Genomic DNA, 22734 nt, shown 5'->3' with positions numbered 1-22734 from the left:
AAACCAAACCAAGACTTCTAGATCTCATCACTACAAGGGTAACTTCCCCAAATGTGAATTAACGTTGCCTGGTTTTCCCAAGCCTGCAGACAGGCAGCTTTAATACCTGACCTGGCTCACTGCTTTCACAAGCATCAGAGTAACTGGCAAAATTCAATTCATTTTCATGGCTAGTATTCACAATTTCAGAACGGGGCTAAAACTGACAAGAATCATTGCAGTTTCACTTGGCTGCTATTTGAGACCGATCAGAGAGAGAGGCAATTGAAGGCACTGTTGTGAAAAGAGAACGTTTAAGAAAGCCACTGTAGCAGACATACATATCCTCTCACAGCAGCTGCAATCATTAAAATCATGAAGAAACAGGCATTCTTCCTTTCAAGGAGATGGGTGAACCAACATTTCTTCCTCTCCAAACAATTTTGGGCAGAAAAGGTGCAAACAAGAGGGCAAAAGAAAAATTCTCCTTTCTGACACCAAAGGGGAGAAGCTGGTGAAAGGAAAACTAATGGTCAGACACCCTATTAGGCAGGCAGAAGCTGACCCAGAAGATGGAACCAACATGCTGGGGCTTATTGTCCAACAGCCAGATACTGGACAAAGACACCGCACCAGGGGAGCACCCTTAGAGTTCATCCACAGTCCCTTCCTATCCGCATCACAATCCATGTCCAAGCACTCTACTGTTGCTAATCCTCCTAGCACACCGTGTTAGAGAAACCAGGATTTTAGAGTGATGTTCCCCAGGCTCTGCATAGTCAGTGACAAAGCTGAGCCTAGACTTGAGGAGTCCCCTGTTTCAGTTTCAAGCTCATTTGGTTTTCAAGTTAGCAATTAGTTTAACCCCCATTATGTTGTTTTCTAATTCAGGAGAATGACAGCTATAGTGTATGCGTCAAAGTGATCTTACATACACACGCACCAAGTTGAGCCACCAGCAGTTGAAACTGCTGTTCATTAGGCAAAACCAGCTTGTAATAATTTTACATTAAGTGAGAAGGTAGTTTGCGGGGGCTGGGGGGGGAGTGTGAAAAGTAAACTAGTGCACACATAGCATAGCCACCCTCCCCCAAACATTTTTTTTTAAACAGTTACCCCATATAGTTTAGGGACAAAGCCACAGTCACACTAACACACCTGTCCATTTCTACTTGCATAGAACCTGAAACAAGATTCAGATACACTATATCCCCAATATATGGCATGCAGCTGGAAACACCAGGCCTTCTGGATTCCTTCTTATGCCAGTTTTAGGGGAAGAGGATAAGGATGGCATGCCAAGGTGTAAAGAAGGTCTAGGTATCAAGAGCTGTATAAGCTACAAGCAGCTTTCCAAACATACCCTCTATTTAAATCAATAGGAAAAAAAAACAAACAAACCATACATTCATTAACCACTTTTCTGAACAGTTCCTCTCAAAGCTGGGTGCCTGATACCTCAAGGAATAGAGCATCTTTAGCCACTACAGCTAAAAACAGGGGATAGACAGCAGACAGCATCTCAACAGTTTAGGCCACAACAAAGTACTCGCTTCTCATTGAGGACTGTGAACTTTTTATTCCAAACTACTTGTTCAGTTCAGGGAAAAAACCCCACAATAAATAAAATCAAAATTATTTCACAGAGGGTAAAAAAAACATATTTTACTACCTCATTAATATTTTTGTAAATGGCTAAACAAATTTTCTTTGTTATTTGTAAAATTTTTTGAGGCCGAGAACAAAGATGACAAGTTTCCACAGTAGTGATAATTCAGGGATATGGGAAAAAATTTTTGACTGTTCACATCAGGAACTTGGAGTAAAACTCTTTTATTTAAAGATATAAAAAGAAAGCTGCGTTAACACCTATATAGTTCATATTTACTTAACATTTCTTAACACATTTTACAGAAAGTTCTCATTTATACATTTACACCTTTGTTGCTTGACCCCAACCACACACTGCACCCCAACACCATTGCTACTTTGTGGGGAGGAGGAAAAGAACCACACACCGTACTATTCCAAAGGTTTAGGATAATCATAAATTACTACACACATTTAGCTCAGGGAGTTTTTTCTGGCGATAAAGAAAAAGCATAAACAACTGTAAGAACTAATGAGCAATATATGAGCATTTCATAAGGCCTATGCATCCTATATTAAACTTCCTTAAAATGCAAGCCTAATTTTTACCCTATTGACCACATAGCAGATCTGTTCAAATGAGCTACTACTTACACTTGAAAGCATGCAAAAAAGTTTCTTCTTATTTAATTGGGGTTGGGGGGAGGCAGAGGTGGAAAGGAGGGAGGGCAGGGTATTGGATTTGTTTTTAGAAGTGCTCATCTCTATTTTTAACATGTTATATTTAAAAAATGTCCCAAAAAGAAACATTTATATTTGGCTGCTTTAAATCTACAGGGAACTGATTTCTTCTATAAACGCAAACTCTGTTTTGCTGTCCGCCAAAAACAGAGAGAGTGTCCCACACTTCCTAACCTTTTCCGAAAGCCTCCCAGGCTCTTTTCTGCTATCCTTAACTTAAAAGAGGAGCTTTAGAAAGAGGAAATTTGGAAGAAAGTTCACACAATATGATAATTTGCTTCCTAAAAAGCAGAGTAGGAAAGAATCATACATACTTTTATTTTATGGTGATGTGAGCAATCCAAAGTCCTTCTACTGATTAAATATTAAAGGAGAACAACTTAATTTTAAAAAAATGCCCAAATCCTGAAATTCATTAATTGACTAGTAGTCAAGTGGCTCCATCCTCTCTCTTCTGCAGGAATATTAAAACTTCTCAGAACACAATTGAGTCTTACTCTCAAGTTAAAACTTGTTTCTTTGATTGCCTAAAGTTGCTCTCTGCTCCAATCAATTTATCAATATGATATGTGATCAAGAGGATTTACAAAAAAAGGCAGTAACTAGAGTAGAGCGGAACAGACTGGATCAACATGTTTGTATTTAAACACTTGCTGAAAAACTGCATTTGTTTGAAGTGCCACAGCAAGTGGAAAAATATTTTAAACGTTGCAAATGATTATTGTAAGAAACCACCGGAAGTAACTAGCCAGCATGCAATAACTGTAAGCAGCTTTATTTTCTTCCCTTGAATATCATATATTTACAAATGATTCTTACACCCAACACACACACACTCATAAAGTTCATAATAAAAGAAAATCAAAACTGAGTCAGCTTTCTATTTTTTCCCACACAGTATTTGCTTAGGCACTGCAGTAAATAATATTGTAGCTAAACAAAAGTGTTAAATAAGTACAATTTGTTGCAAAATAAGCCTCCAGTATATAATGTTGCCAGGCGCCTTTCTAGAAAAATGTCATAACCAACCACAAAGCGATGTAATCAAACCATTTCCAGAAACAAACCAGCCACCCACATCATATGGTTAGATGCCATTACTTAGAAAATACTTAGCTGCTTCCCCAGCAAGGCACCCAAAGAAAGCCGTTGGTGTACTGGAATAAGCCTTAGCAGACCACATTTCATGGATTCATTTTTAATACTAATTGAAAAAGGAAATTTAATACCATTTGCCATTTATTTCCACTTGGGCTTCCCTTTTCACCACCAAGCAAATGACATGCTTACTCCAAATAATTCAATCACACTCAGTCCATTGAAAGATTCTTCCCACATGTAACACTAAATCCCAGAAAATAATCTGAACATGAAATTAAGTTTCCTCAACCTCCTAACTGTGAGGCTGCAAAGATACTCATTTCCACGCGTTTCATATTTTTAGACATCTTTTTTTTTTTCCTTTCCTTTCACAGCTTGCTTTAAAGTTTTTTGGATACTGCACACATGCATTTCTGTTGAAACCACCACCTATTCCGCCCTTCCCCCACCCCCCAACATAGTTGAGTCAAAAATCCACAACTAATGCACATCTAGCATCAAAGGAATGAAGAGCAGCGGCAAAAACTGATTGATACCTTAGAGATACAAATCTCTTCGTCTATATTATAGTTTTTATCACAACACTTAAGACTCCTCAGGACTATTATTTTTATTTTCTCTCTGTCGTGAGCACGCGCGTGCATACGCACGTGCGTGTGTGTGATTTCTCTAGATATTTATCTATATACATCTACAGAAGTAGATGATAGAATCTGTATCCATATAATCTACAAAAATTGCTATATAATCTAGAGAGAGAGAGAGATGGATAGCTAAATCTGTATCCACATAATCTACAGAGATTTCTATATAATTGAGAGAGAGAGATGAATAGATTAATCTGTATCCATATAATCTACAGATATTGCTATATAAATCGAGAAAGAGAGAGAGAGATGAACAGATTCATCTGTATACATATATTGTATAGAGATAGATTATCTTGATATATAGAGATGGATAGGATAGAGATAAGTGGTGTGTGTGTATATTATATACATAAAGTCTAAAGAGATAGTCTCTAGATATAATCTATAAAGGTTGACAGATCTATAATCTATATCGACAAACAGACATCTGTCTATTTCCACCTATATCTATCTAGAGAGGTAGTGGAGGACTATATCCATCCTTGTAGCTCGCTCTCTCTCTCCCCCCATCTCTCTGGTGCGAGGAGTCTAGTCTGTAGATTCCTAATCTCTCTCCCTCTCCGTCCACAGCTGTCTCTGCATCAGTCCTGAGGAGTCCAGGCGGGTCCCCACAGCCGTGCTCCTCAGAGGCCCCTTGTGCTCGGCTCTGCCCGTCGGAACCGCGCAGCGACTGGGCGAGGGCCCCGCTCTCCCCCCCGCGAGCCGGGAAGCGCAGGCAGCGGCGCTCGCCCGCAGCGCCGAGCCGGACGGCCCCGGGGCTCGGGCGCTGCCTGCGTCCCGCTCCGCTGCCGGGAGGAGCCAAGAAAGTTTGCGGCCGCCGCGAAGTTCGGGCGGCGGCTCCCCTTGCTCTCTCTCGCCCCTCTCCGCGACGCGGCGCGTACCTGCTCCCGAGGTATGCAGGGCAGCGAGGTCCTGCGATGCGACTTGCTGCAGCCGGACATCTCGGCGGAGATCATGGAGCTGGAGCGCCGCCGCCTCCTCAGCACCGGGACGTCCGGCCGGGGCAGCGGGGCGCCGGCGAGCTGGCGGGGCCCGGGCCCGAGCCGAGGCAGGAGGCGCTGCGCGGAGCCGGCCAGGAGGATGCCCAGCAGCCCGAGCGCGTAGGCCAGGTAGGGTCTCCAGGCCAGCTGGATCCTGTCCAGGGACACGAGGGCCGTGGTCCGGACGGCGCTAGTCACGGCGATCATGAGGACGCCCTGCCGCAGCTTCAGCACCAGCCATGTCGCGGCGGCCAGGCAGCTCAGCACCACCCCCGTGGCGGGGAAAGAGAGCAAGTGATCCTCCCCCACCGCCAAGCCGCGCTGCACGAGCGCTTCCCCCCCGCAGCAGGCGGCCAGCAGCCAGGCGGCGGTGTGCGGCCGGACCCCGGCGCGCAGCAAGTACCAGCCCATCCAGAAGAAGGCACCCACGAGGCTGCCGAGCAGCGCGGCCGGCTGCAGCCCCGCGCGGGGCAGGGGCGAGCCCCTCTCCCCTCCTCCTTCTCCGCCGCCGCCGCCGTCCTCCTCCTCCTCCTCCAGCCCCGCGCGGAGCAGCAGGGCGAGCGCCAAGCACAGGCACCCGGCGCACACGGCCCAGGAAACTTTCCGGGAGCTGCGGATCTTGTGCAGCGCCAGCGCCCGCGCCCACCAGCACGTCCCGGCGGCCCGCGCCGGCGGCTGCCCGCTGCCAGGAGGGCGATACCCATTGCAGTCGGGCCCGCTCCGCTCCCCGCCGGGGCTGCGGCTGCCTTTGCCCCCGCCGCCGCCGCTCACAGCCATGCTTCCCCCCCCTCCCTCCCCCCTCCCCGCGGCTCGCCAGGGCAGGGAGGCGCTGCCAAGAGCGGGGAAGCCCCAGCCACTGGGTGCAAAGAGAAGAAAAACTGAAGGGGAGACCCCGGCCCCCCAGCCCAAGCCGGCGGCTGCCCGCCCGGGGTGCCTAGGCCATGCTGCCCCGCGCAGGGCTCGCTCCTCCCGCCGCTGTCACGCCGCGCCGGGCCCGGGAGCTGCAGGTCGCCCGCGGCTGCGGAGGGGGAGGGTCCCGGGCATGGCAGGGAGGGCTGAAGGGTGCAGGAGCCGGGCGCGAGGGAGGAGCCGGGATCTCCCCCCAGCCCCCAAGTTGCGGCCGGATCCGGCCCGCGGGAGGGAGCGAAGCTGAGCCCGCTCCCACCTCACGAGCCGCGCCGGCTGCGGACGGGCGGGGGAAGCGGAGCGCAGCGCATCCTATCCTATCCTATCCTATCCTGCCAGCCCGCAGTACTCCCCGCGCCCCTGGCAGGCACGGCGCCCCTCGCTGTTCTCGAGGGCTGCTTCTTGCCCCGGCTCTGGGAAAAGCCCTTCAGCAGCCCTCTGGGTTTCCTTTCCTTTCCTCAGGCTGGGGCTCCTGAGAGCTGGAGCCCAGCCTTTTCTTCCCCTCATGCTCAATTGTTGAAGCGCAGAGTCCTAAATCCTGCCTGTGGCTTTGCTTTAAACCACTGCAATCCTAACTTCCCATCCTATCTGTTTCTGATACGGTTGTAAAAGCCTTGACAGGCTTAGGCCTAGGTCCTGCTGGTGCCTGGGCTAAGGGGTGTACCCCAAGTCAATGGGCACAGGTTTAATTCATTCACCTTCCTTCTCCCAGGCAGTTTCTCCCAGCACATTGCAGACATTTGACACAGGGTAACAAGCCACAGGAAAACACCCTGCTAGCTGGGAAAGTATGGAACATTTAGAGCCAGGAAACAAATACATGAAGGGACAGACTTTTCCCCACTATCCACCTTAACATCTGTCTTCCCACAGCACACACATGCCCCTGCTTTTAAGACTCACAATCTGATATATGTCTGTTGCCATATCTTATCCAGGTTTCCACAGCGTGCCTAGCACCACATCATCTGACCTTGATGGGTTGAAATGGCAGCATTAGAGAAATGTGTTTTCTATGACTAGAAATGTGTCATGTGAGCTAAGGGTGAGCTTAGGTAATGGCTTTCCCAGCTACAGGATATGAAATCTGGATCTTTTGGTCACACTTATGTATGAAATTTGGTTAGCTCCTTCCCCACCCCCCAAATATTGGAAACAAGATTTGATTTGGAGGCTTGGAAAATGTCTGCGTTTCTTTTAAGCAAAGGTTAAGTGTCTAAATTAAAGACAGCTGAAAAATGTTTAATCTTGCCAGGAGGGGTTAGAACAGCAGTTAGCAGGCAGGCCTACACTGAAGTAGACTGGGTTGCCACACCAGCCATTCAGGTGTTTTTTGACTGTAAGATGAGGAGCCAGAAAGCAAGGGGTTACACCTGTCCCATCCACCTTCCAGCTGAACTCCTTTAAGCATTGTGCCTCTGAAAAATGCAGTGAGGATGCACCAGCCCAGAATGCAAATAACTAGTGTTGCAATATTAGGCAACAGCAAATACTATTGTGGTTTAAACAGATTAGACCTTTGACCCAATCCTTCCCACTAAGTATCATTCATTTAAAATCCAACTTTACCTTTACTTTGGTACTCGATAGATTGCTGCTTTAAGTTACTGGCAGCAGAAATGTTGACCTTTTAGTGTTATAAAAATTAAACAAGAAGGGAATACATTTCAAAATTTCTCTACTCCTAATTTTTGCTGCAGACTAAATTTAAATGATTGTCACATGAACAGGTACCAAACCAGGTGAAGATCCTTAACAATTCTGTACTCTAAAAGGGGCAAATTAGTCATTTTAGATTAATAGCGATAGTGCTTTCTAGTTTTCCCCTTTCTGATTTAATGATGAAATAAATTGGTACTTCTTTATAAAATCTGTTATTGCAATGGTTTTGTTTCTAATAGCGTGGCTTTTGGTTGAGTTTGTTTTGAAACAGTCTTATACTTATGAAGGCCTTGATCAGTGAAACGCATTTCTGAGCTCTGCCTAGGTAAAAGATGATCTTCCACTGAGTTGTCTTAATTGGAATCTATCCATAGGGAGTTTCATCAACATTAGGCCCCAAACTCCTAGTAGGAAGCTACTTAGAAGAGGATGCTGGATTTCCAGTATTACACAAAACAAGTTAGGACTCTCCAAGATGTAAAGCTGTCACCTTCTGTTTTGAAGATTGTACAGAAGTCCACTGCAGACTCAGATTATTTTGTTTTCATAGTTTCATCTCGACTCTGAGGTCTTCTTAATGGCATGATAATAGGGAGAGCCAATTAAGACCCAACTAAGCATCTAGACTAGGGACAAAAGTTACGCGTAAGCCAGTTTAAGTGATCAGAAACTGGCTTAAACCTGTAGCAGAACAGAAGTTTACTGCACATAAATCAGTTTCAAAATGGCTGAAACTGGTTTAAGATAAACCTGGTTGAATGTCGTATCAGACTTAACTGATTTAGGCCAAAATGGTTTATGAAACTTCTGTCCCAGCCCCACTTCCTGGTTCAAGTTAAATCAGTCCCCCAGCATTTTGCAGCCCTGAGTGGGGTTGGGTTGGGCTAGGCTGTGCTGTCAGTTCCAGAGAGCAGGGCTGGCTCTTCCCCTCTGCTCCCTCGCTGGAGCAGTGAAGGCTGGCTCACTGCCCCCTGCCTCCGCTCCCCAGACAAACCCTGGTTGGAGTCTGGGGCCAGGAAAGAGGGTTAAACTCCCTTTCCCTTGAGTAAAGAGCTGTGCTGTGTTGCCCTGTCCTGCTTACTTAGTGCTGGCTGCAACTGTGGACTACAAATCCCAGATGTACCAGAAAGCAGGAAGAGGAAGTAATGAGCAACCTTGCAGAGTCCTGCTGCTATAATTCTGGACTGTAAATGCCAGAGACCCTGGGGACAGCAATAAGAGGAAGCAAACACACAGTCCATGCTGGCTGTGTGCCAGAGAGCTGTGCTCTAGCAGCCCCTGGCTTCTGGCTTGAGCCACTGCAGACATGTGGCTGCATTTCCTGAATCAAAAGTGAACGTTTGTTCATTAGCTTATACAGGTTGTCCTCGCTTTATGCTGTACATGTGTTCCTGGAAAACAGCACATAACTCAAATTCATATAAAGGGAACCCACTTTGCAATGTAACAAATAGGGATACGTTCCATGACCTCGAATGTACTGACCCCCAGATCCATTTCTACCACTTTTACAAGACAGTTTTGGTACTCACCAACAGCAGGCAGTATACATAAGCACAGGGCAGTGGTGAATGTTAACATAATGGGGATGGCACCTATACGAATATGTGTCACAGACAACAAATGAAGAGCACAGTCCACACATGAGATTATATTTTGGTGTGCATCACTTCTACCACGCCAATCGCATAAGAGTGAATTTACCACACATATAATGGATTTTTGGGATAAAAAGGTCATCGCATAAGAGTGAATTTGTGAACCCACATAAAACAAGAGAAACCTGTAAACTTTGCATCTTAGACTAACCTGCAAAAGACTGAATCAATTCAGCCTTGGGCTTTTTGCCTGTCTGTACTTAGCCCTAGTGTGAGTATGAAAATACCAAGATTTCCTAGAATCACAGCTTTGAATACAGGTAGTTGGCTCATCCCTTCATCCTTCCAAGGTACCAAGATGAACTCTTGGTTCTTTTTACTGTTCTTTTTACTGTTTTGCAGGGGGTGGGCATCTCTTATATGAGAATTTGGAGAACTAGGGTCCTGTTTGCTCAGAATGTTAGTGGCCAAAAATCTTTTGGTTTCATTCATCTATAGGAAACAGTGTCTACTGCTCTCTTTCCCACAAATGGATGAGTTTCAGGACCGCTTTATGATTTCAGCACGTAAAAGGTTTTACAATGAAAGTTAGTATTAGGTTTTTTTCAGATATTTTAAGCACCTGCAGATCCTAATGAAGTTTAGGAATACCTAGTACATCTGAAGACACGAGCTGCATGTAACTAAATATCTTGGAGGAACATATAGCACATTTGCTATATGGTGCACATTTAGGCACCTCTCATACTGACAATTCTCTTGTCAGCCCACTTCTTATCACTGACTGACACAAGAGGCTGCCAGATCAGGATTTCTAAAGGAATATGTTCTTCTGGTTCCTCTGGTAGATAAAGCTGTGAATGTCATGTCATCTACTGGCACAGGTAGGAAGTCCAAACTTCTCTGAACCAGTTAGTTTCTAAGGCAGTGGTCATCAACCAGGGTGAGGGGTGCTACCACAACAGGTTAAAGTGCCCCACATGCTTCCTGCAGAGATAGATTGGGAAACAGCTGAAGCTGAAGTCTGTGCTCTTCCTGCAGCCTTTCCTAGTCTGATCCCATATGCTTCTCCTGGAAACAGAGGCATACTAGGCAGGGAAGACTGTCCTGTGCTCCTCTGTTTGGACTGGGAAGGTCTGTGGCAAGAGCACATGCTGTGGCCGCAGCTCTTTGAGCTGCCCACCTGGAAGTGTCAAGCTGTGCTGCTGCAGCCCTTTCTGCTGCTTTGCCACTGGAGTCCTGCTGAAGCCTTCATTTGCACTGCCTGCCCAGGTGTACCCAGGGCACCACTCTCCTTTCCCCCCTCCACTAACCCAAGGGCATGGGAGTTTTGCTCAGAACATAAAATACATTAGTTACACACCTGTACCTGCCTGCTTTAGATTTATCAGAAAACCCAAATATAGGCAGGAGGGCATAGCAGTACCATGCTTGAGAACCACTAAGGCAGATGGAGGCAGTATGACAGTTAAACACCTAGGAACCCATGGTTCCTAATCCAGGGGGCTGCTAAATTAAAAAAAAAAAAGCTGTGGCGTGGTGCTGTGAGTCTAAAAAGGTTAAGAACAACTACCCTAAGGTGTTGCTCTGCCCTGCCTAGTGCCTAACATGGTGACAGAAGGACAAGGAAACCATTTTATGTAGCTGAATTATACACACACACACAAAAATATGGATAGGCCTTATATTAGTTGAATTCTGAAGGACTCTATTTTTCTTATTATGATTCCGGTTCCAATTCAAAAATATTATTTGTCAAATGAACCCATAAATGCTCCTGTAATGTATTAAACAGAAAACAGAAGGCAGTACTATACTTCTGGGATATAGTTTAGTTTGAAAGACACCTGCCATGGGAAAATATGGTATGAAATGATCAGTATCAGAAAAAAGAACCTCAAGAAAAGTTGTTCTCTTCTTCCAGATTGTCAGCTAAGAGCGCCAGTACTAGAAGACTTGGCTGAAGTAAATCAATGGTCCAGTTCAGCAAGTAAAGTGATCTGTGAATTAGAAAATTCATAAGTTATAAATGTGCAAAGGAACATCCTCCATTGACTAATTAACTCTTAAAAGAAGGTGGTTGATGCCATTGTTAAAGTAATCTATTATCCCATTTTAAATAGGAAGAGCTGGAGGGTAATCTTTCAACAAGAAACTTGAGAGTTCATAGTTTTTTTTGAAAGACTACTACAGGATGGTACATGGGCAATATCAGGGAAGGGTTCAGAAGAAAGTCCAGAAAGGCAAAGCTTTAAAATTTGCAGCTGAAAAAGTTAGGCATAAGCTTTATGTTAATAGGCTGTAGAATGGCATTTCCTCATCAAAGCTGGTTTCTCTCTAGCAATAAATACAAAAGCAATACTGTCCACTGGGCAAACATTTATTCAGCAGTAAAACTACAGAAAACTAGAAGTATGCAGTCAATGAACATCTTTGTGGAAAACATAGTATACCTTTTACTGATAAACATAAAACAGTCCAGGCAGTATTGTGGCTGGGATAACCTACATCAGAAGTCCCCAGTCTACAGCTCCTAGGCTAGATCTGACTTGCAAAGAGGTTGAATTCAGCCTGGAAAGATCCAAACCAGCTTGGGACAGCACAGAGGATTGTGCAGCTCACAGCTACGTCAAGCTACCCATCCCCTCCTCAGCAGCCTAGCTTGCTGCTTTCTCCCACTTGTGTTTACTTTCACTGCAGAGGAGCTGCGTATCTGCAGCGAGGGAAGCACAGATTGCTTGAGGTCTCCAGGGGGTGGAGATCTGTAGCCTGCAGCAGGAAGCCAGGTTGCAAACTCCAGTAGACTGTTGCCAACCCCTGACCTACATAAAGTAGCTTTAGACAAACCACCAAGACAGAACAGGTTACTACATCCACGTGGAAGAATATGGTTTCTATCAGCTAGTTAATAACACAAGTAGAAAAGATTTGATCATTCAAATCTACACCTGGCACCAAGACAAACAATAGCTTCTCTCCTCTTCTAATGCTTAATTATCCCAACTCTCAGGTGACTGTCAGCAACTACCCACATTGCCCCAAAGATTACTTCTACCTCTCATAAAATGTTAGATGACAGCAGGATTCATCCTTATGTTAGTCTAACAAAGTTAAGCATCCACATTGTAGAAAAACACTTTGCTGATTGTTAGGATTAATCTATGATGAGAGAGGCTACTACAGAGTCAGCAGCAAGCCAAGCCAAACAAATTCCATACAAAGTAGTCTTGAGAAACAGAATGAGACAAAAGAAAAAAAAGAATGTTTCTATTTTACTTCTCATTATTCCAGTTACACCAAGAACAATGACAATGCTCTTGAGCTGTTTGAGATGGCCATTCATATATTTTCATTATTTGCTTTCTTCTCTCCAATTGTAATTAACATGTGCTTACTTTAAAGCTTTGATCAAACTACATGGACAACTCTACTGTGATTTTTATTAATCATCTGGATCTACCTTGTGACAGAAGTCAGTGTCTGCAGAATATTACAGATGACACTGCTTTGGGTTTTATCACAACCTTCCATGTTATGATCTCAAAGCACTCCATAAACAGTAGTAAATGATGCCTCACAGTGTTTCTGCTCCCCTTGTTTGTTTGATTGATTTATATGCTTCCCTTTACAACAAAGGTTCAGGGCAGCTTACAGTAAGAGAACAAAGTCACTCAGAAAACAAGAGAACAAAACAACTCAAAAAGCAAATAGGATATCAAAATAAAACAGACCACTCCCTAAGCAATATCTCATACTCTAGTCATCTAAATCATCAAGTGTTCAGAAAATGACCAATATGTTGCGTGACAAATTTATCATGGTCCCTGGCACAAGTGTTCTTTGGTTGTTTATGACATTTCACAAAGAATAGCATTTCAATGCCATTTAAAATGTTAACATTTAGATGACTAATCTGTCATAAAACCCCCTATGGCATTAAGGCCATGATCCAATGAAGTACTTGAGTATGTATGTAGTCTCAGTGACATCAGTGACATTTGACAATGAACAGGGCATCAAAATACAGCTGAAATACAAAATACAGCTCAGTGTTCCGAAGTCAGGGGCAAGACGAGTCTCTCACTGGGATAGTAGAGAGGCAGCAGCAGGGTGCCAGACTACCGTGCGTAGACCCTGAGATGGTGCAGAGTCACTTGGAGGAACTGGATGCGTTTAAGTCAGCAGGCCCGGATGAGCTCCATCCGAGGGTACTGAAGGCACTGGCTGACGTCATTGCACAGCCACTGGCGGGAATATTTGAACACTCGTGGCGCACGGGCCAGGTCCCAGAGGACTGGAAAAGGGCCAATGTGGTCCCCATTTTCAAGAAGGGGAGGAAGGAGGACCCAGGCAACTATAGGCCAGTCAGTCTCACCTCCATCCTTGGCAAAGTCTTTGAAAAAACTATCAAGGCTCACATTTGCGAGAGCCCGGCAGGAAAAATTATGCTGAGGGGAAACCAGCACGGGTTCGTGGCAGGCAGATCATGCCTAGTCTCTTTTTATGACCAGGTTACAAAACACCTGGACGCAGGAGTAGGGGTTGACATCATATATTTAGACTTCAGGAAGGCCTTCGATATGGTATCCCACACTATACTGGTGAACAAGTTAAGAGGCTGTGACTTGGATGACTGCACAGTCCGGTGGGTGGTGAATTAGCTAGAGGGTCGCACCCAGAGAATCGTAGCGGATGGGTCGGTATCGACCTGGAAGGGTGTGGGCAGTGGGGTCCCACAGGGCTCGGTCCTAGGACCGATACTCTTCAATGTCTTCATCAGCGACTTAGACGAGGGAGCGAAGTGTACTCTGTCCGAGTTTGCAGATGACACAAAAATGTGGGGAGAAGTAGACACGCTGGAGGACAGGGAACAACTACAAGCAGACCTGGACAGGTTGGACATGTGGGCGGAAAACAACAGAATGCAATTCAACAAGGAGAGATGCAAAGTGCTGCACCTAGGGAGGAAAAATGTCCAGCACACCTACTGCCTAGGAAATGACCTGCTTGGTGGCATGGAAGCGGAAAGGGATCTTGGAGTCCTAGCAGACTCCAAGATGAACATGAGTCGGCAGTGTGATGAAGCCATCAGAAAAGCTAATGGCACTTTATCGTGCATCAGCAGATGCATGCCGAACAGATCCAAGGAGGTGACACTTCCCCTCTATCGGGCGCTGGTCAGACCGCAGTTGGAACACTGCGTGCAATTTTGGGCGCCACACTTCAAGAGAGATGTGGATAACCTGGAGAGAGTCCAGAGAAGGGCCACTCATATGGTTAAGGGCTTGCAGGCCAAGCCCTATGAGGAGAGACTGGGGCACCTGGACCTCTTCAGCCTCCGCAAGAGAAGGTTGAGAGACAACCTTGTGGCTGCCTATAAGTTCATCATGGGGGCACAGAAGGGAATTGGTGAGTATTTATTCACCAAGGCGCCCCCGGGGGTTACAAGAAATAATGGCCACAAGCTAGCAGACATCAGATTTAGACTAGACATTAGGAAGAACTTCTTCACAGTTAGAGTGGCCAAGGTCTGGAACGGGCTCCCAAGGGAGGTGGTGCTCTCCCCTACCCTGGGGGTCTTCAAGAGGAGGTTAGATAGGCATCTAGCAGGGGTCATCTAGACCCAGCACTCTTTCCTGCCTATGCAGGGGGTCGGACTCGATGATCTATTGAGGTCTCTTCCGACCCTAGCATCTATGAATCTATGAATCTACAGATGCCATGTTAATTTGATCTTTTAAAATTTTAAGCAGTGAAATAGTTAATGACATTGCAATTATTATTTCAAGTTGTGAGTAAACCCAGGACACCAATTTCCATCTGTTTCCTTTGCTTTATACTTTCAGGGTTTTCTTTCATAGCATAAGGGTTAGGCACATATTTTGAAACAATTGAAATCCTAAACTGTGAAGCATTCATTTAGTGGCAAATATTTTCACGTAAAATTTATTCTTTAGTGAAAATGTTCATTGCCTTTCAGTGTGATCTAGGAAGAAAAGATTATAGTTATGATATTAGAAAAAAAGCATTCATTTTTTTTCAGAAAGCAGACAGTGCCTCAGATTTCCCTAGAGTCTAGAGCTGTTTAAAGTTCCAGTTTCCAAAAGTTCAAAATATGCTTGCTGGAGGAAATTTTGAAACGAGTAGACTATATCAAAACAGTCATGAATGAGAAACATTTATCTTTATATTATTGTAAAAAGTCATTCTGTAATCAAAAATAAATTCCAGAAGCTTGGGGAGTGTACCAGGGAGCGTAGGGCTCCTGTTACTTTAAGACAAGAAATGTTGCAGATTGAGCTCAGGCAGCTGGCTAGAAGCTAGATGCAAGAAGACAGGCAGCAAAGAAACACTGCTGCCTAAGCAAGAAGCTGGAAGGGGAAGAGAACACCTGCAGCCTGTCTAGGAAGCACTACGCAGCTACCTGCAAGAGAACTGGTAGCTAGAAGGCAAAGACTAGGTGTGTCTGTTGCAGTCAGCTGCCTTGCAACCCGACAGTAGGACAAAGCCTAGCTTAGGCACATGGGGCCATTTTGCTCTGTACGCCACAGCTGGCCTGGCCACTGGGTAGCTGCAGCTAGCCACCGAGCCTGGCCTGCTCACAGCAGCCCAGGCTCTGTGGCAGGCATCAGCTGCCCGAGCCAGCTGTGGCAGGCAGCTGGGAGTCTGCAAAACAGCCACACTGGTGTCTGAAGCCCCGGCACTAGCTGCACACATGCCTCCAAGTGGATGGTGGAGGACGGGCCTAGGGCAGTGCAACCTTGGCCCCTCCCCCCCCATCTGCCTGGAGGTGTGCATGTAGTCACAGAGCTGGTTCTAGATACCAGTGCAGCTGTTTGCAGCCTCCCAGCTGCTGCTCCCATGCCCCGTCATGTCCGCCTGCTCCAGTGGGGACTGCTGCATGAGCAAGCTGTGCTGCACACTTCTCTCTTTAGAGCCAGCTCTCCATCCCAGCTCAGGAGGTGTGGGGTGGGGAGTTGGCAGGGGCAGCAGAGCTCAGGCTTGAACCCAGGGCAGGGCAGGACGGCTGCAGCTGCCGAGCTTCCAACTCCAATCCGAGGCTGAGGAAGTAGAAGGATTGTGGGTTAGGCTACATGGGGGGCAAGGAGAAAGGGATTTGGTGGTAGGGGTCTGTTACAGACCCCCACACCAAGGGGAAGAAATAGATGCGGGGCTCCTGAGGCAACTCTCGGAGACCATAAAAGCTAAAGAGGCGGTAGTCATGGGGGACCTAAACTACCCGGACATCTGCTGGGAGACGCAGACAGCAAGGTCCCATCGCTCACGCAGGTTTCTAACTTGTGTACAGGACCTCCACCTGACACAGGAGGTGTATGGTCCCACTAGGGGGAATGCCATACTGGATCTGGTATTGGCAACGGGAGATGACATGATAGGGGACCTCCAAATCGGTAGCTATCTGGGAGACAGTGATCACCTTATGATAGAATTCAACATAAGACGGCGAGTGGGTAAGGTAACTAGTAGGGTGAAAGTGCTAGACTTTAGGAAAGCTGATCTCATTGCACTCAGGCGATTAGTCAAGGAAGCACTGCAAAGTAGGAGTTTTGATGGGATGGGAGCCCAAGAAGGGTGACTGTGCCTAAAGGAAACGATCCTTTGGGCACAAAGCAAGACGATCCCCGAGCGAGGCAAAAGAGGGAAAGGGGCCAGGAGGCTTCCATGGCTGACCAGAGAAATCCAGGGCAGCCTAAGGGCCAAAAGGGGAGCACATAAAAAGTGGAAACAGGGTGAGATCACTAAAGATGAATATACCTCCTCTGCTCGTGCTTGTAGGGAGGCAGTTAGGCGGGCCAAAGCTACCATGGAGCTGAGGATGGCAACCCAAGTAAAGGACAACAAGAAATTGTTTTTTAGATACATAGGGAGTAAAAGGAAGGCCCAGGGAGGAATAGGACCCCTGCTAAATGGGCAGAAGCAATTGGTGACAGATAGAGGGGGCAAGGCTGAACTCCTCAACGAGTTCTTTGCCTCAGTGTTCCTAAGCGAGGGGCACGACAAGTCTCTCACTGGGGTTGTAGAGAGGCAGCAGCAAGGCGCCAGACTTCCATGCGTAGATCCTGAGGTGGTGCAGAGTCACTTGGAAGAACTGGATGCCTTTAAGTCGGCAGGCCCGGATGGGCTCCATCCCAGGGTGCTGAAGGCACTGGCCGACGTCATTGCAGAGCCACTGGCGGGAATATTTGAATGCTCGTGGTGCACAGGCCAAGTCCCGGAGGACTGGAAAAGGGCTAACGTGGTCCCCATTTTCAAAAAGGGGAGGAAGGAGGACCCGGGCAACTATAGGCCGGTCAGTCTCACCTCCATCCTTGGTAAAGTATTTGAAAAAATTATCAAGGCTCACATTTGTGAGAGCCCGGCAGGACAAATTATGCTGAGGGGAAACCAGCATGGGTTTGTGGCGGGCAGATCGTGCCTGACCAACCTAGTCTCTTTCTATGACCAGGTTACGAAACGCCTGGACACAGGAGGAGGGGTGGATGTCGTATACCTGGACTTCAGGAAGGCCTTCGATACGGTATCCCACCCCATACTGGTGAACAAATTAAGAGGCTGTGATGTGGATGACTGCACAGTCCGGTGGGTGGCGAATTGGCTAGAGGGTCGCACCCAAAGAGTCGTGGTAGATGGGTCAGTCTCGACCTGGAAGGGTGTGGGCAGTGGGGTCCCGCAGGGTTCGGTCCTTGGACCGATAGTCTTTAATGTCTTCATCAGCGACTTGGACGTGGGAGTGAAATGTACTCTGTCCAAGTTTGCAGATGACACAAAGCTATGGGGAGAAGTGGACACGCCGGAGGGCAGGGAACAGCTGCAGGCAGACCTGGATAGGCTGGACAAGTGGGCAGAAAACAACAGGATGCAGTTCAACAAGGAGAAATGCAAAGTGCTGCACCTAGGGAGGAAAAATGTCCAGCACACCTACAGCCTAGGGAATGACCTGCTGGGTGGCATGGAAGTGGAAAGGGATCTTGGAGTCCTAGCGGACTCCAAGTTGAACATGAGCCGGCAGTGTGACGAAGCCATCAGAAAAGCCAATGGCACTTTATCGTGCATCAGCAGATGCATGACAAATAGGTCCAGGGAGGTGATACTTCCCCTCTATAGGGCGTTGGTCAGACCGCAGTTGGAGTACTGCGTGCAATTCTGGGCGCCACACTTCAAGAAGGATGCGGATAACCTGGAGAGGGTACAGCGAAGGGCAACTCGTATGGTCAAGGGCCTGCAGACCGAGCCCTACGAGGAGAGACTAGAGAAACTGGACCTTTTCAGCCTCCGCAAGAGAAGGTTGAGAGGCGACCTTGTGGCTGCCTATAAGTTCATCACGGGGGCACAGAAGGGAATTGGTGAGGATTTATTCACCAAGGCGCCCCCGGGGGTTACAAGAAACAATGGCCACAAGCTAGCAGAGAGCAGATTTAGACTGGACATTAGGAAGAACTTCTTCACAGTTCGAGTGGCCAAGGTCTGGAACGGGCTCCCAAGGGAGGTGGTGCTCTCCCCTACCCTGGGGGTCTTCAAGAGGAGGTTAGACGAGTATCTAGCTGGAGTCATTTAGACCCAGCACTCTTTCCTGCTTATGCAGGGGGTCGGACTTAATGATCTATTGAGGTCCCTTCTGACCCTAACATCTATGAATCTATGTATCCACCCATTGCCTCTGCTGGGTGCTGCTGCTGCTGCCCATCCCTGCTGGCTCACTCAGTGGGGTCTGTGAGGGAAGCAGCTTATTGGTTTGCACAATAATTAGACTTTAGAAAGGAAAGAAGCGAGCGGGCCCACAGGAAGTCACCTTTAAAGCTGCACTTACACTGTGGTGGCTGAGTGGACAGCCCCTCCCCTCCTGCTAAGAGACACGTATGCATCCGCCACCACCACCACAAAGCCAGTTCCAGGGCTCCAGACACCAGCGTACCTGTCTACAACCTGCCCGCCATCTGCTGCAGCTGCTCAGAGCACATGCTGGCTGTGGCAGCCAGCTGGGAGGCTGCAAACAGCTGTACCAGGGTCCGAAGTCCCAGCTGGGCTCCGTGATGGTTTCATATGTTTGTTGGATAAAGGACATGAGACACAACAGGTATCTTAGATTATAACTTTAAAGAATATTAAGTGGAATGCATGCATGCCTCTGGACAGATAGTGGGGGAGTGGTTGGGGTTGGTGGGGATCCAGACACAGGTGTAGCTGTTTGCAGCCTGCCCACCACAATCCCAGCCCCTTCCCCGCCCCCCCATGTGCCCGCCACCAGCAATAAGGATCAGGCCCCCACAGCTCTACCACCATCTGCCCCTGGCATGTCAAGCCAAGGCATGGGTCGAGGTTGGGGTGTTTTTGGCACTCCAGCCAAAAGCGTTGCTGACCCCTGGCTTAGGAGGTACATAAGCCCCGGGCTCAAGCCAGAGCAGGGTTCTGGCCCTGCAAGCCACAGGAGGAAATGCCCTGCAACCAGATGGCTGTGGCAGAACAGATGTCTGGGATCCAGATACTATTGGGAACTGCACATAAGAAACCGAAGGCTTGCAAAGAGCTGGAACCTAGGAGAAGGGGGGGATTTCATTAGACTGACAGAGGACTTGGAGTTTTGTTATAACTGGAATGCTTATGTTTTTTGTGTAAGTAATGACTGGTGGACTGGTTGGGATTAATTAGGGGAAGTGGAGGTCCCAAGACTGCCAGAGAGGCACATGAGGCTTAAGCCTGCTGGAGGCAGAGTATAAGCTGCAAGGTAGCGTGAGAGGGGAGAACCAGAGTTAAGGGCTCAGTGAGCTAAAAAAAGAGAGAGAAAGAGAAGGGGAGACACAGATACAGGGTCAGGGGCCCAGTGAGAGATAGAAAGATAAGGAGAAACAGACAGATACAGGGCCAGGGCCCAGCAGTCCAGGAAGCTTAGAGATTAATGAGTACAAAGAAACCTGAAAAGATGTGATATTGGACTGGGGCTGAGAGCCCGCTAAACTGAGTAGTTGGTAGCACCTGTAAGGCATGGTCATGGCTACAGGGGAAGTCAGAGGCCATGAATAGCCCATGAGGCAACAGGTGTCCAGGAGGGGGTGGGGAGGAGGCATGTACAGTCCCACTTGACATGAAAGCTAGGGGTGGCAGTTGGTAGTAAAGGGAGGGAACTCTAGAGCTTGAAGCAAAATAGGCAAGATCAGGGCAGGAGCTGTGTGGCCACCAGGGGGCATCACAGCTGCCCTGGAGTGATGGTCGTGTTATAGGGTGGTTGTATTATGACTCTGACCCTTTCTAGGCAAATGTATAGAAAGTCCTGTGTCCAAACAGAGTCCTGGGTTTGTTAATGAAAGCCTAGTCAAGAGAGAAACTTGCAGGATTGCGGTTACGTCATTCATAAAGAACATAAAGGTTTAATCCCTATTTTAAATACAAATCTCTATGTAAATTTAACTATGGAGCATCCATTGAATATTCGTAAGTACCATATACTTTTAATGTCTGTTCAATCATTTTTATAGAAAATAATTTTATCCTGTCTATTAATGCCCAGATAGTTCTTCAATAAGCAATATCATTTTAATGCAATGCAGAGTTCACACTTCATGTTTTTTCCACTCCAAGGTCAACCACAATGTCATGCTACCAGTTCCATGGAAAATGATTTTTGGCATCTCTTCGGTGTGTGTATATAAGAACCTTGGCATCTAAGAAATATATTCCTCTTGAGGGGGATTTGCTTTAACTTTCTCCTTGATTTGTAAAAGAATTCTTAGTCTTAGAGGACTGAGAACTTTGAAGAATATTAAGTGGAATAAAACAGAAACTAGCATGAGACATAAGATTATCCCCTATGCACCTAAACTGTTGTGGGGGTTTTGTAGACATCTAGGCCATGTGTATGCTGCCTCTCTGCCTGAGACCGCAGCTGAGGAGATAAGCCCCATCCACTTGCTCCTAGGCACATGCAAGCCTAGCAACTTAGTGTTGTGCCAACAGTGAGCAGCTCAGCACAGGGGCGATGTGTAGGGGGTGCATGTGGGTGCACATGAACCCCCTGAGCGTGGTGGTGCACCCCCTACAAAAAGGCCCCGCCGACACTGTTGGTGGCACCTGCAGGTGGTCGCCGCTTGCCACCCCCCCACACTCCCCACCACCGACAGCGTTGGTGGCGTCTGTGGGAGCTCCCACTTACCACCGCAGTGCTCCCTTCAGCGCTGCTGTGCTTCTGCTGCTGCCAGTGCCACCATGCCCCACTAGCCGCTGGCAGCATGCGTCTTTCATGGCTCAGGGCTACTCAAAACTGTATAAACTTCCTAACTGACCTCACATGAAGAAGGAATGAGTTAGGCCAGGCTTATTTCCTGGACAGTAGTCTGGGGCTCAGCTGGATGTATAGACCAAGTCTTAACAGACTTGGTATTCAAATACCCTGAAATTAATAATACAAATAAGGCCCCAGTCAGACACCCACACCCACACACACTCACACACGTGTGTGTGGGAGACGGAGGCGGGGGTGAGCTACGAGCAAGTAAGTTAAAAGCATGTATACATATAGCTTGTAGGATGGAGGTTTATTCATATGAGCTTCACATGCAATGAAACCAAATACACTGTTTTACCTTCATTGTTTTTGTCAGTTGATTATATTGCCAATTCAGTCCCTTTGCAAACTCTTTTATGACACTTAAAATACTACGTGTAAACAATAGAAAGGTCACAAGCCCTCTACACAAGGAAACTCAAACCTAAAGCTCCAACTGCTTCCTTTGACACTCCTGAGAGACTACCCTGAAAACCACATGATGTTTACTAACGTGGCACAGTGCTCATTGCCAGGTCCACTTTCATGTATTAGGAAGATCACATTTGAAAGAAATGTAATCAAACAATTGTGAGTATTTTTAACTATTAGCCTATACACATTAGATTTTATAACTTGTTTGCTGTTAGGGTTATTTGTGAATTTGCAGCCTCTTGACAATGAAGTAAATGAGAAGTATATTTCAAGGGATCTTTTCCTAGTAATGCAAACAGAATTATGGGGGGGAGGTGGGAACTGATGTTAATTAGTACAGAAGAATGAATGCAGGCTTAAAGTAACAGCTGTAGCTAGCATGATTACAGCACTAAGGTGGCCAACATAAATGACCTAATATCCCAGAACAAAGATGTATCAAACGTGAACACCTTGTTTACTGTAGCTGCAAAGAACTAATTTATCTAACTGAAAATACTTCTTCATTTAATCCGTGATGCACAAAAGCAACATTACAAGCTCACTTATGACTTACCATTGAGATTCTCCCTGTGAATCACGTTGGGATACAGCTTTTACAGTGAAAAAGAAGTGTTAGGGTAAAACTTCCACAGACCCCCAAATTAATTAAAGGCCCAAGTTCTATTTTTGAAACTGATTGGGTGCCAGATTTTCAAAAGTATTTAGATGCCCAAAGATGTACAAAGTAGGATTTTTACTGTATGTTTTTACTATATAATAGTATACTATATATATTTAATATAAACTTCTTCTATACTGTATGTGTTTAATTC

General features: G+C 46.7%; 1 protein-coding gene across 2 annotated transcripts in view; it reads right to left on the bottom strand.

Annotated features, from left to right (window-relative positions):
* PDE3A (phosphodiesterase 3A) overlaps positions 1-7324 on the bottom strand; it is a 398418-nt gene extending 391094 nt beyond the window's left edge. For both annotated transcript variants that reach the window (XM_014609546.3, XM_019489473.2), the window contains exon 1: positions 4943-7324. In XM_014609546.3, the coding sequence (XP_014465032.3) occupies positions 4943-5818 (876 nt within the window). In that variant the 5' untranslated portion in view covers positions 5819-7324. The remainder of the gene's footprint in view (positions 1-4942) is intronic.
* Positions 7325-22734: the final 15410 nt, after the last annotated feature.

Source organism: Alligator mississippiensis, chromosome 4, assembly GCF_030867095.1.
Source record: "Alligator mississippiensis isolate rAllMis1 chromosome 4, rAllMis1, whole genome shotgun sequence".
Classification (NCBI taxonomy): Eukaryota; Metazoa; Chordata; order Crocodylia; family Alligatoridae; genus Alligator; species Alligator mississippiensis.
This window is presented reverse-complemented; position numbering and strand designations above follow the sequence as displayed.